Source organism: Pteropus vampyrus, unplaced genomic scaffold (genome assembly GCF_000151845.1).
Source record: "Pteropus vampyrus isolate Shadow unplaced genomic scaffold, Pvam_2.0 Scaffold84, whole genome shotgun sequence".
In the NCBI taxonomy this organism is placed as follows: domain Eukaryota; kingdom Metazoa; phylum Chordata; class Mammalia; order Chiroptera; family Pteropodidae; genus Pteropus; species Pteropus vampyrus.
In genome coordinates, this window is record NW_011888865.1 from 2,031,544 (window position 1) to 2,047,337 (window position 15,794).

General features: G+C 33.9%; 1 protein-coding gene and 1 long non-coding RNA gene across 5 annotated transcripts in view; one reads left to right on the plus strand and one right to left on the minus strand.

Moving 5' to 3' along the window:
• Positions 1 to 753: 753 nt before the first annotated feature.
• Positions 754 to 2,500, minus strand: LOC111741962. Of its 2 annotated transcripts, XR_002781126.1 has the most exons (3): positions 2,348 to 2,500; positions 1,667 to 1,907; positions 754 to 1,347 (listed from the first exon to the last, which is right to left on the minus strand). It is a non-coding gene; the product is annotated as an uncharacterized LOC111741962 (long non-coding RNA). The 2 variants fall into 2 exon arrangements; XR_002781125.1 differs by having other exon boundaries at positions 754 to 1,907; positions 2,348 to 2,498.
• Positions 2,501 to 2,556: 56 nt separating this feature from the next.
• HIKESHI (Hikeshi, heat shock protein nuclear import factor) overlaps positions 2,557 to 15,794 on the plus strand; it is a 36,537-nt gene continuing 23,299 nt past the window's right edge. Inside the window, exons 1-2 of one of the 3 annotated variants that reach the window (XM_011363266.2) lie at positions 2,557 to 2,808; positions 6,276 to 6,513. In XM_011363266.2, coding sequence (XP_011361568.1) covers positions 2,779 to 2,808; positions 6,276 to 6,513 — 268 coding nt within the window. In that variant the 5' untranslated portion in view covers positions 2,557 to 2,778. Of the gene's footprint in view, positions 2,809 to 3,517; positions 3,538 to 6,275; positions 6,514 to 15,794 lie in introns of those variants that run through there. The other 2 variants (XM_023532481.1, XM_023532482.1) reach the window with 2 other exon arrangements.

Consider the following 15,794-nt stretch of genomic DNA (forward strand, 5'->3'; position numbering starts at 1 on the left):
CCCATCTCAGCGTGTCTGATTCAGTAGGTTTGGGGTGGGGCCAGAGAATTTGCATTTTAACAAGTTCCTAGGTCCCTTGGTGCTGCTGGCCCAGTGCTATTGAATTTTCAATAGTAATAGCTATATTTTTAGTTGAGTACTAATGATTTTATTCCTTACCATGTATTATGCGAAGTTCCTTAGCCAGCTCTCAATTCATTGAATAATATTGCTATCTAAGAGAAGGAATAACTAATTATCAGACAGGTTATGGAAAGCTTTCTGAAGAAAATATTCAAGCCAGTTGGTAGGATGTGTAAGAAACGGCCAAGTGAATATGACGGCAGATTAAACAATCTGTGTAAGCAGAGAAAGGTTGAAAAGCATGCGTTGCTCAGAGAATCAAAAGTATGGTTAAGGTATGTAAAGGAAAAAATCTGGTCTCCCTTTCCTGTTTATCCTTTACTCTCACACCACTACCACATTCACAACACTTATGACCCAGATGTATGGGGGCGTTTTTCCCAGGTGAGTGTCCCATATTTTGACTCAATTCTAACACTACCCACCTGGAGATAGCATCAAATCTCACAGGTTAAAGGCTCAGTCCCACAGACAGGCCCTCACTTCAGATGCCAACTGCAAGTAGTAGGTACTCAGGTTACTTACTCCTTTGGTCCAACATGGCTACAAATCAGAAGTTCCCATGACCTTCTCTTGCTTGAATTAGATTATTTACTAGAACAGCTCAGAGAACTCAGAGAAACACTTGCATACATTTACCAGTTTATTAAAGGATACGATAAAGGATACAAATGAACAGCCAGATGAAGAAATACATAAGGCAAGGTCTGAGAGGGTCCCAAGTGCAGGAGCATCTGTCCTCTCAGAGTTCACCCTTCTGGTTCATAGATGTGTTCACTAACCTGGAAGCTCTCCAAATCCCATACTATTGGATTTTATGGAAGCTTCCTCACGTAGGCATGATCGGTTAACTCCATTTCCAGCTTTCTCCTCTCTCTGGAAGTGGGGGTGGGGTGGTTGACATACGAAGCTTCTGATCATGGCTTTGTCTTTTGATGACCAAGAGCTATATAGGAGCTATCCAGGAGCTCACTCAGAGTCACCTCAGAACAAAAGATGCTCCTAGTGCTCTTATCACTTAGGAATTTACAAGGGTTTCAGGGGCCCTGTGTCCGGAACAGGGGGACAGAGACCTATATATTTATTTCTTATTATTTCACAGGCGGTATGAAGACATGGGAAATTAGTCAAGAAAGGTAACTATGCTAAGTGCTAACATTTTATTAAGCTATCTATATTCTGGTTACTATGTCCTACTTTACATGTAAGAACCTTCATTATAACCTTATGATGTAGATACTATTATTATCCCATTTTACAGATGGGGAAAAGGAGGAATGAAAGTATTAGGTTAACTAGCCTAAGATTATATAGCTAATAAATGACAGAGATGGGCTCTGAACCCAGGCGGTTTGTCTGCCCCTCATGAGATGGTCTCATCATTAATGGTCTTTTTATTTTGAAGGTTCTTAGGTAGAAAGTTGGAGACATTGGTAGAAAGATCCTCTTCTATCTCTTCATCTTGGATTTGGCTATCTCAAAGGAGTATCTGAGATGAGGTAGGTGGTCCAAGTTTATAGAGCCAGAATGGAGGCCAGAAGACAGTTCCAAACATTCTGATCTTCCACATATAATCTGAGGTTGGGAGGACAGACCTGCTAATGGCTGGTAGACTAAACTCAGGTATTTCAAGTTGGTTAGAGATCCTCCTGGAGAGGATATTCTACCTTCCTATAGTAGAGAAAAGTGAATTGAAGCTCTGAAAAGTAGAATGAGTATTGGTGGCATTCAGCACTTGATGTCAGTTGTTGTGGCTTTTGTTTTTTGTTTCCTATGACCCTTTTCTGAAAATGACAATAGAAAAAAAGACATTTTACAATAAAACTCCCATTAATTAAGCACTGCCAGGCGTTATTCTAAGTGTGTGTGTGTGTGTGTGTGTGTGTGTGTGTGTGTATTAATTTAATCCTCACAGTAACCCTAGGAGAGAGGTACAATTAATATATTTTACATATGGGGACATTAAAGCACAAAGGTTATTATATAACTTGCTTACAGCGTTACAGTAAATTAGTGAAGGAAGCTAAGTGAAGCTGGAAAGAACTACAATAAGTAGAAAACAGATAGTTAAAAATTAGTGCTTCTGATCGACCTACTGTGTGACAAAAAGACCCGATCTGGATCGGGACCTGGATTCTGCTACCAAATCTTAGTGCCAGTGTAAAGATTTGGGGTTGGTCATTCTGGACAATTTCCTCAAGTACAACATGGAGATAATACCTACCTTATAGAGTTTTTGTAAGGATCTTGTGAAATGATGACTGTAAAAGCCCACTGTGAGAAACAACTCCTAGGATTGGATTCGGAAATCTGGGATCCGGAATACTAACCCCAACAGGGTCTCCCGGAAACCCGCGCAGAGCCCTCTGGGACTTGTAGTCTTGTACCGGCTCCTGCTCTCCTTTCCCCTTAATTGGGGAGGCTGATAGTAAGCCCCGGAAGTACTCGTCTCCTGAGAGGCGTGCTGGTTAGGGATGGGGGTCAGAGGTCACCGGGGCAGAAGGCGTCCTGCCGCTAGTGAAGTCGCTATGTAGTGGGGTGGCCGGAGCCCTCCTGGCAGTTCTGGAAGGATCTTGGGCTCCACTAGCATAGTGGCCCCAGGACTTCTAGTTGCCGGCCCCTGGTCCCTGCCGGCTAAGCGGAGCCGCCGCCGCCATGTTTGGCTGCTTGGTGGCGGGAAGGCTGGTGAGGATGGGGCTGGGTGCTATCAGGAAGCGGGTAGGACACCGAGGGCAGAGCTCCGGGAAGAGGATGGTGCTTTGGTTCGAGGGATGCGGGGAAAACCCTCTACCCCCACTTCCCATGTCTACTTTCCAGCTGAGAGTGTGGAGGTGGAGAGGGACGCTGGGGTGTTCGTTCTCCTTTGCCCCCAGCTCTGTTCGGAGTCATTTGAGTAGTAGTTACATTAGCTGCCGTTTATCTAGTGTGTATTATATACTAGGCAGTGCACGCCTTTTGTCTCTTTCTCGATATTTCATCCTACTATCTTGAGTTAGTTGGCACCTCACATTTAACCCTCACAACTTGAGATGGTTATCATTCGATCCATTTCGCAGTTGAACTGAAGCTCAGTCGACACTATAAGTACTCTCCTAAGCTAGCTCATATAGTTAGTTAGATATAAATTTGGCATTTGAATCTGGTCTGTAGCGTACTGTTTCTCAAAGATTAAGGTGTTCGGGCAATGTGTATCTGCTGGGTCCTTTTGGAAGGGCCCTACTAAAAATGTGCTTAACGTTAATTTTAAGTTGACTGATAGAAACGCCTGAAACTTGTTTGACCATATCTAAGATGACACTTGAAGAATGTGAGCAGCGAGTTTCTTTATTGGTCAGAAAGATGATAACCTTCCTTGCCGGATTACTATAATTAAAGGAGATCAGCACTTGGAATTGTTCAAGAATAATCTGGAAGGTGAATTTTGCTTGCTTCCTTAGAAGCCATTTAGAAATCCATTTCAGACCTGACTCCTTTCACATGGATTTCTTTTTCTTTTTTCTCTCTGCTTTGTTAAATGTTGCAGCCCCCTTGTTGAATGATTTTTATAAGTTTTTGATAATGCGTTTTCTGTACACAATTCTAAGGAATCACAAAGATAAATTGGAGACACTGGCCTCATAAAGTTTATCGTTTGTCTCTTGAATGACTGGGAGGCCCCTTTTGGTAATGGTGAAAATTCCTAATACTGATGAAATAATTTTGAGTTGTCCTTGCTCTCCATAGAAAAAATGATCAGCCTGGGATGAGTGTGGGTCGGATTAATAAGTGTCATTAATGAGTGACATTTAAAACGTGTGTGTTTTCTTAAAGAATAAAAAACACTAAATGGAATCCATGTATATCTCATATTGACTAATTTGGAAGGAAGTTTAGATATAGTGATACCTGTATTTATCTAAAGCCTAATTTTAGTAATAGATATTCATTACTAAGAACTGCTTCAAGAGAAGACTTTTTTGGGGTGTTAAACTCTTTAATTCTGGGTTAGAACACGTTAATCAAAATGAAGGGCAGATAGACCTAGCAACATCTCAAAGCTTAACAACATTATCCTCTTCCTAGAAAACTCCACTTATCTAAAGTTATGACCTCAATTTTTATTCCTTGAACATTTTTTTCTTAAAAGCTATACCTTTTTTCTTAAGATTAGGAATTAGAGTGTCATAATGCAGATTTACAGACTGGTGCCTTATACAGAGTTGACATTTAAGAAGTATTTACTTTGCCATGTGATTATTTAAGATTTGTAAATGCCATAATTTTATGTGCCTTTTCAGATTATGTACATGCCAAAACCTGTGAAATTGAATTTAATACTAATATAGGCAATTTGGTTTGTATTTGTGTTCTTCCTTTGTTCCTCTATATTAAACCAGAGGGTTTTTAATTGGGTTGGAAAATTTCAGAAGAGAGAATCAGCTTGACTTTATGAACACTTATCCTTGGTCTCTTGGGAACAAATTTAGGGCAGTTGATATTACTTTATCACTAATATATAAATTCAGTTTCATAGCAGTATATTTTTCTTAAATGACTTTGTATTAGTTGATAGGATATTATAGAGGAAGAAAGTAAGCATTTTAGTAACAATCAACAAATATTAGGAAAGGAAAAGTTGCATTCTAGGTAATAAGAATTGACTATTTTGAGTCTCCAAATACACTGGTAGTATTTCAGATTTGGTGGTTTGGTGACTAGAGAGGCAACAGCAATTAAAAAACAAAGCCAAAAATTCTCATGGAAGATAAGCTCTTGACAGCCTATTGACCATAGAGCACTCAGAATTGATACCTTTTTGCTAATGAATGTGGTATAGCCATTATCAATTATTTTCTAAAAGTGTAAAAAGGAATTTTGATGCAAGTAGATTTCTCAAACTTCAAAATGAGATGATTTCACTTTATAGCTTGTTCAGTTCTAGAACAGAAAATTAGATTATCAAATCTAATTTTGAGTCAAGAGGAAACTTTTAAAAGTTCCCACTTAGTACATTGAAGGTAGAATTTTTACATCTTATGTAGAGTCTGTTCTCATTATTTGCAGTAATTATGTTCTGTAAAGTTGCTGGGAACACTGAATTGGTAAATACTGAATCGTTGCCCCTAAGGGAAATACAGGGTTAGGTTCCTGCAAGCTTCTGATCGCATTTTTAAATCAGCCGATAGCACTGTAACTCATGTCTGAACGAAACTTAATATAACACCTATGTTCTCAATAAGGCACATAACAGCCTTGGGCTTAGGAACACTAGCCAGCATTTTAGCTTAGCCATTTTAAACGGTTAAATCACCAACAAAAAATACAGACAAACACGGCACTAAATAGACTGTGAAAAGGATACTTGTTTACAGTATGAGAGCTGAAACAAGAAGGCACAGTGTAGCTTTGTTCCACTTCAGCTGGGAACATGGGCATCAGGCAACTCATTTTTTTGCTGCTTTGAAAATGCAATGAATAATGATTTGGGGGTTACAGATGTATTTTAGTGAGTAAGCAAATTAGCAAATATGGAATCTGCAAATAATGAAGGTCAACTATAATTACTTCTGGATTGCTTACCAGTGTTAATTGCCTGAGGTTCTTTACCTTCAGATTAGAAGATCAAGGTTTTGTGGTGTATTTTGAACAACCTTTCATTTTTTTATAGCATTCCAAAACTGTAGTTTACTTATGTAAGTAAAATCCTTGCAGGGCACTTCTGAAATAATTTAGTTATATTTTAAAAGATTAATTAAATCATTTTAAGGCTATAATTTTTGGATTCCCTATTCTAAATAATTTTTTAAGTTTTTAATTACAGTTGACCTACAATATTATGTTAGTTTCAGGTGTATAAGAAAGTGATTGGACATTTATTTAATTTATGAAGTGATTCCTCTAATAAGTCTAGTACCCATCTGACACCATACATAGTTATTACAATATTATTGACTGTATTTCCTTTGCTGTACTTTACAGTCCCTATTTTTATAAGATTCCCTGTTAACACTTGTATAGTTGGTAATTCCATAACTAAAATATCAGGTTAGCCCAACATTATACTTGTTATAATGACTGTAATTGACTCTACTTAGAAACAGCATATAGCAATACTCTAAGGGTTACAAAAAGTAGTCAAACTACTGAACTAAGATGGGTTTCTTATTTTCTAGGTGCAAACAGCTGCACATCAAGTGGCAGAAGATAAATTTGTTTTTGACTTGCCTGATTATGAAAATATCAACCATGTTGTAGTTTTTATGCTGGGAACAATTCCATTTCCTGAGGGAATGGGAGGATCTGTCTACTTTTCCTATCCTGATTCGAATGGAATGCCAGTATGGCAACTCCTAGGATTTGTCACAAATGGGAAACCAAGTGCGATCTTCAAAATTTCAGGTCTTAAATCTGGTAAGAATAATAAATTAAAATAGTTTCATAATTAAACTGGTTTTTATATAAAAGAATAGTGGCTTTTTAAAACTTTTTGTTTTTCTGGTTGCTAAAGTAATATATAACATTTTTAAAATAATTAGGTGATACTAAAACATTTCAAAAATACTAAGTGAAAGACCTCCTTAGCTCCTCATACTCCCATCCTCTGCCCCTAGAGAATACCACTCCCTGTTCTCTTCGTATGGTATATACCTTTGTAAAGGGATTTTTCTGAATTAGTGGGTATTTTAAAATAACGAGAAGAATCTTCTCATAATTTGTAATATGCATATCTAAGTTTTAAATAAACAGATAACCAAGTAGACTTATATAGGAAATAAAATGAGAGTTCTTTTTTCCTATAAAGATTTTTGAACATTTAGATTTGATTACCTCTTCAGTGTTCTGTTGTTTGTATTGACATTGGCAGATGTTAGACCTTACATAGACATAATCCTTGTTTTGATGCTTTGAGTTATCTTGTAAAGAAATATGAGAATGAAGCTAGGTACCATTTACTCTCATTGAATCTCTGGTTCTCCTTGAAAATCTAAATGAAAACAGACATGAATATGTTTAGAATGTAAATATACATTCTCTTAGAGATTGTAGACTATGAAGAAAAATTATATTTAGACAAATATTTATATATTTAACAAGCATTTGAGTATCTGCTGTGGAGATTTAAAGATAATGATTAAATTCTTGCCTGAGATAACTCATATTCTTATAATTCTGATAAATCTGTAGAACATTAATTAGAAGGGTATAAAGTAATAATGGATGTTTATACAAACTGCTTAGAATAAGAAAGGAAGCAATTAACTCTTAATTAGATTGGGAAAAGTTTCCTGGAAAAGGTGATATTAGGACATCTTGAGAAGATTAGTAGTTAGCCTTTTGAGAGGCCTGTTGGGGCCTTCTTTTCTAGGTAGAAGAAATATGGGTATAATGATGAAAGTTTGAAAGTGTGGTGTGCTCAGAATGGCACAAGGCAGGGTATATATAATGGTAAGATAGGCAGGCATGGATCATAAAAAGCTTTGTATGTCACACTGACTCATTCGAATTTAATAGATCACAATTTTTAACATGTTTAGATCACAGACCTACTTGAAACTATTATAAAAAGTATGTGTAACATAATATAAACATAGAGTAAACACAATGTAAAAGCTTAACAATTTGTAAGTACTCTGAATCTCATTCATGTAACTTTCCCCCAAAAGAACTGTTCCTGTCAGTATAGAGGAGCCAGTAAACAATTTTAGGTAGGGGAATATATCAAATTTTTTTAGTCTGAGGACTATGTGAAGAACTGGAGCAGTTCTGGGCAGATGATGGACTGGTTAGCTGCTATTATTTTGTGTAGTTGGAATTCTATGGGAAGAAAAGGGAGAGAGCAATATTTAAATTAAAAACTGTTTAGAGTTGATGATAAATACTAATCTCTAGATTAAGAAGCAGGACAGATCTCTAGGGTCTTTCTCAATGAGATTATTTTTTATCCCTAAGGCATAACAAGCAGCATCATCTGGGAACTTGTCGGAAATGTATATTCTTGATAGGACCCTAGACAATACTGAATCAAACTGGATGGAGACCAATAGTTTGTATTTAAATAAGTTTCTTAAGTATTTGTGTTGCATGTTAAACTTTGAGAACCACTGCCCTAGTAGAGCATTTATTGTATGTAGTGAATTAATGTCAATCTCATATCACTTTTTTTTTTTCGCTGTGGCTGTGCCTAATAATACTAAATAGATAATCTATAAGTAGAAAAGATATAAATAGACAATTCAATACATTCTAATGAAAATACTGGGCATAAATTATAAAGAGAAAGTAATAAAGGAACCAAGGAGAGAAGACAAGTCATTTATACCTGAACAGCAATTAGCTTAGCAGATATATCAAGAACATGAATAGAGGTCACAAATCAATAGACTAATATCTTCAAAGTACCAAGGAAAAATAAAATAACTGAAAACTGTCATTTTGAAATGAAGGAGAAATAAAAGTATTTTCAGATGGAGGTAGACTTTACCATTACTGAAATAATTACTAAAAGTACTTGTACTTAGAGGAGGAAATTGACTCAAGAATGCAGAAGATGCAAGACACAAAGTTAGCAAAGAAAGTGGTAAACATGTAGACAAATTGGGACAACCTGATTTTATAAAACAACATAATAAATAACTTAAATGCACAAGAATTAAATGCCGTACTAGAAAACAGTACATATGACAGGAAGGGTAGTGATCTGAGTTAAAGATTTCTGAGGTCCTATTGTTGAGAAAAAGGATAGTAATGTTGATTCTACTTTCAAGTAGTCCTGTTAGAATTTTAAGGAAAACTAAAAAAAAAGTGGGGGACGCATAGTATATTAAAAACAAAATAAGGAAATAATTTCAACTATATCAGTTATCAAAACAAATGTAAACAGAGTAAACTATCAGAGAAAACATTGGAGACCACAGGATGAATTTTTTTTTTTTAAGTCAGCAAACAAATATTTATATTTTTGTTTTTGAGTAATGGGTCTAAAATATTGTAACACAAGGAACCAAAAAAAAAAATCTGTCATAGGTATATTAATCTTAAGAAAACTTAGACTAAGGCAAAAGCATTATTAAAGATTAAGGGATTTATTCACTAGGAATGAGTTAATTCACTAAGAAGACTTAAATATTTCTAGGAAAAGGTAAATGTTATGAATTTGTGTGTATATAACTTCAAATATGTAAAGAAAAAATATTGACAAATATAAATGGACAGCCTTAATATTTTAATATATCTCTCAACATATCAGTAAATCTTAGTGAAGGAAGATTTGAATAAAAATTAACAAGCTTGAGCTAATGGAACCCTGCAACTAATTATTAGGTCATATACATTTTTAAGATCATACACATACACAGAACATTTGTTAAATTTCATCACTTACCAAGTCACAAAGCAAGCTGCAGCAAATGGTAGACAATATATAACTCAATGCAATGTAATTAAAAATCAAAAGAAAAAACCTTGTCATGTTTAGAAATTAATAAATATTTTAATTCATGAGTCATAGAAGAAATGATTATGGGAATTAAACTTCTACAGAAACCAAAACCAAATAAAACATCACATATCAAACTTTTTGAATGCAGGTAAAGTAGTACTAAAGAGTTTAATAGACTTAAATGCATATATGTGAAAAGAGAGCTTGAAATGAGTGAGCTAAATATTTAACATAAGCAACCCAAGAAAGTAGAAGAAAATGATAATTCTAAGAACAGATTAATGATAGCAAAGAAACAGAGGGTAATGAAATAAAAATCCGATTCTTTGAAAAGACATAAGATAATGAGCCACTGAAAAGATGTATTAGAGAAAAAGAAGGCACAAATAATGTTATTAAAAATTTAAAAATGGAAATGTAATTATAAATACAGTAGAGATTAACGTTTATGAGGAATTTTTTGCCACTACATTTGAGAATGACAGGAACAGATGAAATTGGCTATTTTCTAGAAAAATGTCTTAAAACTGACTCAAGAATAAATTAAAATCCTGAATAGATATAATGTCAATAAAGATTTAAAATAAGTAGTTAAAAATACACCTCTCTCTTCCATGTGTAACTATCAGGCCCAGATAATTTTACAAAGTTCAACTAAACTTTTATGAAACAAATTGTTCTTATCTGTCAGAAAATAGGAAAAGAGGCAGAATTACGCAGTTTATATTTTGAAGCTATATAACCTTCATATCAAAAAGGACAAGGCCAATATGAGAGAAGAAATTGGCCTAAGCCACCTTTTTTTATTTTGAATTTTTACATCTGTATACATAAAAAAGTTACAAAGTAGATTCAACAAGGTATATTATTTTTAAAAACTTTATTGAAAAAATTCAAGCATATATAAAAGAAGACCAAGTAGAAATATTGAACCTCTCTTTACTCATCACCCAGCTTCAAAAATGGCCTACTCATGGATAATATTATTTCATTTATATTCCCACTCATTTCTCCCTTATAGTATTTGGAAGTAGATTCCAGAATCACCACATGTAATTTGTAAATATGTTAATGTCTATAAAAGGCAAGGTCTTTTTTTAAAAAATGATAAAAACTGTCATCACAAAACCAAATGATAATTTCCTAATATTGAATATCTAATAAGTGTTCTGATTTCCAGAGGTCTCAGAAGTTTTGTTTATATATTATAAAGTGTTTAAATACTTTCAATCAGCATCTATGTAAGGTCCTTACATTCCAATTGGTTGATAGCTCTCTCAAGTGTCATTTATAAAAATCGAAGATTTAGTGTATTCTCTGTTCTCTATTTTCAGTAAATTAATTGGATTTAGAGATTTGATCAGATTTTATTTGAATTCATTTTTAAAATTTTTTGGCAGGATTATTATAGGCAGTGGTATGTTTTTTTGATTCAGAAGTACCTATATATAGTTCTCTCTGTGAAATTAGCAGCCATTTATATGCAGTGCCTAGATTTGTTAATTCAGTAAGGGTTCAACATGAGAATCTAATTCTATCATTTCATTTATGAGCTGTAAAGACCAATTGCATATCTACTATTTGGTTACCCAGGGATTGAATCATTAGGAAAGGCAGGATAAATGCTTGAATCTTTCTCTTTATATACCAATGTTTAAAAAAATGAGTTGATCCCTAACAATCCTCAGAAGTAATAAAAAAATTTTATGAAGAATTATAAAATCATGGATATCTTTGTGTGTATTTATTTACATGTATATGTTCTAACCATTGGTGTACTGTCAGGATACACTGGACCTAATTTTAATTTTTCACTTTCTTTTTTAGGCAGATACTGATATTTCATGACTTTTGTCACGTCTTAGGAAATTTTAAAGAACAGAGAAAATTAACCTTTTTTTGGTTAATTAGCAATTTTAACAGCTTGATTGAGTTATATTGACATATAATAAACTGCACATATTTAAAGTGTACAGTTTGAAAATTTTGATATATGTATGTACCTGTAAAACCCTCACCACAATCAAGATAATGAACATATCCATCGCCCTTAAACATTTCCTAGTGCTTTTGCAATTCCCTTTCCTATCTTCTCCCCACCCTAGGCAACTACTGGTCTACTGTCTATCGCTATAAAAATACTTTGAATTTTCTACAGTTTTATCTAAATGAAATCATACAGTATGTACTCTTTTTTTGCCTGGCTGCTTTCACTCAGTATAATTATTTTTAGTGTCATTCATGTTGTATAGTGTATATGTGTAATTCCTTTTTATTGATAGGTAGTTTTCTATTGTTTGGATATACCACAATTTGTTTATTCACCTTTTGGTGGACATTTTAGGTTGTTCTAGTTTTGGTTCATAAAATCTGCTAGGACCATCTGTGTTCAAGTCTTTATATGGACATACTCTTTCATTTCTCTTAGCTAAATACCTAGGAGTGCAGTGGCTGGGTCATATGGTATTTGTATGTTAGACTTTTTTAGAAAATGCCAAACTGTTTTGCTACTAGTAGTATATTAGCTGGATCATATGGCACTTGTATGTTTAACTTTTCAAGAAACTGCCAAACTAATTTGCAATGCGGTAGTTCTATTTTACATTTCAACCAGTAATATATGAAAGTTCTAGTTCCCTCCATGACCTTGCCAATACTTGGTATGGTCAGTTTTAGGGATTCTAATAGGTGTGTATTGGTATCCAGTTGTGTTAAATTTGCCCTTCCCTAATGACTAATGATATTGAACATTTTTTCCACGTGCTTATTTGCTCTTGATATATCTTCCTTCGTGAAGTGTCTGTTCAGATCTTTTGCTACTTTTTAAATTGGGTTGTTTTCTTATTATTGCGTTTTGAAAGTTCTGTATATATTCTCAATAAAGTTGTAAGATGTGACTTGAAAAGATTTTTTTTCTAGTCTTTGGCTTGTCTTTTAACAGTGTCTTTTGTAGAGAGCAGAAGTTTTTGGTTTTGATGAAGCCCAGTTTCAGTTTGTTTTTTCTGGATTGTGCTTTTGGGTGTTGTGGCTAGGAAATTTTTGCCTAATGCAGGATCACAAAGGTTTGTTTTATAGTTTCAGATTTTACATTTATATCTGGAATCCAATTTCACGTTTTTGTATTTAGTGCAAAATATGAATTGAAGTTCAATTTTATTTTTTTTTCTGCAAATGGATATCAAACTGTTCAATACCATTTGTTGAAAGGAGGAACTGATGACACATTTTTCTGCATCCCATTATCAAGCATATTCACTTGGAAGCTCTTAAACTGCTCCATTTTAAAGTAAAATATAAACATATACAGATAAGTATTTATATGAATATTTATGTATTGACTTAAAAAGGAAAGAAACAAATAGATGTTATGGTATTTTTTTTTAACAAATTACTAGTTGAAAAACATGCTAGAAGATTAGATGGATACTGGTAAATATAGTAATGAGCAGTACAGGAAAAAGAGCAGCTAATTTAGGGAAAGAGGTAATATTTTTGGTTTTGGTTTGAGGAGCCTGTGGAACATGATAGCAGTGCCTTAAAAATAAAGTGGTAGGTTTTGCTGATATAGCAATAGGCTCGTAGTTGCTATTAACCTTTTGCATAGTGGGAAAGTGTAGGCTTATTTTGTACCCAGACTCATATGCATTGATTAATATTGGCTGTGAGCCAGTAGACCAGGACCCTTTGATTGTTTCTGGAGACATAGCAATTAAATTGTCAGTTGTCCTCACTTTGCCCTCTCTTCTTTTGCCCTAGCTTTGCCAACATTTTGAGTTTGAAAAGGGGTACATTTCTTTTTTGTTTATGATTATCACTATATTCCTTGCTGCAGATGCTTTCTCTCTCTCTTTCTTTTTCTTTCTTTCTTTTTTTCTTTCTTCTTCTCTTCCTCCTTCTCCTCCTCCTCCTTCTCTTCTTCCTCCTCCTCTTTTTTATTTGCATCGCTTTTGGCTGTCTTTTCCCTTTTCTCTTGTGACACTCAAAAAGTTGAGGGATGGGTATTCTGGGATCTTAAGATTCATCCAACCTGGAGGAAATTCAGCAATCAAAAATGAATTAATCTAACTGCTTTTGCCAAAACTTTAATAATAATAATTACTCAGTGAGATATGTTTTCTGTTGTAGAGTTAGATAAAATAGTCCAAAACCCAATTCCAGAGCAATACTTGATTTAGTACGGGCTAATGGATTTATTTCCCTTATGATAATGACTAGGTTTTTTTCTTCTGCCTTTTAAAAAATAAATTTTCTCATCATTTCCATTATAACATGGCTATTGATAGTTTTATCTCTGAAAATTTCAAGGTGGTATTTGTAATGGGGAAAGCACAATGCTTTATTAAAGAAAAATAAAGCAGCTTAAAATATTTAGAGACTTAGTGCATTATCAACATTAAACAAATGATAACATGCTGTTAAAATGTTCTGGGTGTTTTCTTTATAGTATGTTTTGGAAGCGTAAAGTATTAGAATTCTTAATTTATGTATAAAAGGTTAGACTTGTTATTCATATTAGAGAATGGTGTATTATTAAAAATAATACTAAAAATTAAAAATGGTATGGGTCTTAAAAAAGTGGTTAGCTATGGGTACTATAGGTCTTTTGCTATACCATGATTTTTAAGTTGTCTTATTTACATTGTAAAGGCTTGGAAAATATACTAGGAATTACTTTAGGCATTTCCATTAAATAAGTTACAGGGAAAAAAAAAGTACCTGCTTGTGTAGTTAAAACTTTGTTGTATATTTTACTCTTCAAGTAATTATTAACTGTCTTCTTCATTCTTAGTACATACTTTTCAAATTGATGACTCCTCTTGTAGGATCTTAGGATCTTGTACATGTGTGTGTTAAAATCACTCCAAGACAGTATTGAAAGGAACAGATTAGTGAGCTGAGATGATTGAAAATGGCTCTATGAAAGATGAGACTGGACCATGAACTTGAAGTATGAACAGGTTCGGATGGGATCAAAGTAGGAAGATGAGAATTGCATTTGGAGATGATCAAAGTCAAAAGTAATAATACGCCCTACACCTTTAAGTGACAGTGAGGAGGAGTCTTAAGAGTGGTATGATAGGCTCCTATTGGAGAGGTATGGGCAGGGGTAAAGTTTAAGGTTTTAAAGGCAAAGTGGAGCTGTTGTGTAATGGTCATGAATTGGGGGTTTAATTTTTTTGGTAGGCAACTGTTTGAGCAAGAGTATGATATTAAAAATAATGTTTCAGGAAAATCATTATCTGGGATGGCTTGGAGAATCTTGTTGAGATTAGATCCAGAGAAGTCGGGAAGATTTTACAATAATTAAAGGATGAAGAAAGGGTAGACCTTGAATATCTGCTTGTGCAATACACTGCTAGGCTTTCATGTGTATTATCTAGTTAATCTTTAACAACAGGTAGGAATTATTAGCCTCTGGTTTTCAAGAGGCCACATGTCAGAGGAATTTAATATTTTGCTCGGAAAAGAAAGTCTGCTAACTTTTAAGCAGTATGTATACATCTACCTCTTTCAAACAGTTTTATATTATTTGGTAATACTGTAATTTATTTAACAAATACCTGTTGATGGAAATTTGGGTTGTTCCCATATTTTTTTAGTTTTACTAGTAATGCTGCAATAAATATTCTTACATGTATCTTTGTACATATTTTCTAGCACTGTATTTCTGTAGAAGAAACTCCTAGAAGTGGAACTGAATTCCTGGATTAAAATGGCTTTAAAACAAGTGGTATAGAGGCCTGGAGAAAGGGTACTGAATGTGGATAATGGATCATGATTGTCATGGCAGTTTTTAGAGAGTCGTAACAAAGGTACAGTGTACTTGGTACTACATAAAAAACTAATAGAGCATATTCTTGCCAAGTATAATAACAGAGTAAGCCGTAGAATGTTAGAATGGAAGTTCCTAAAAATAATTTAGTCTAATTCTTAATTTTACTGTTGAGACTCTTGACATCTAGAAAGTTTTAGAGTGTTCCTAAAATAGAGCAGGAATTAGGATTTGGATACTCATTTTTGATTCATTAGTCTAAATGTAGTAGGTCTTTTCCCCTACCAAAGTAGTTTAAAGAGAAAACTACTTTCAAATTTCTTTCCATTATTTTACATGTGTATGTAGTTCATATGTCATAACTGCTGTTTTCTGCCATTTTTAGTTAATATTATTTCATAATGGTTTGTGAAATAATAATGTGTTTAAAAAGTATTAAGTATTTAGTTTTCCCATCTTTTTTGTTTTCCTCCTTTTCTA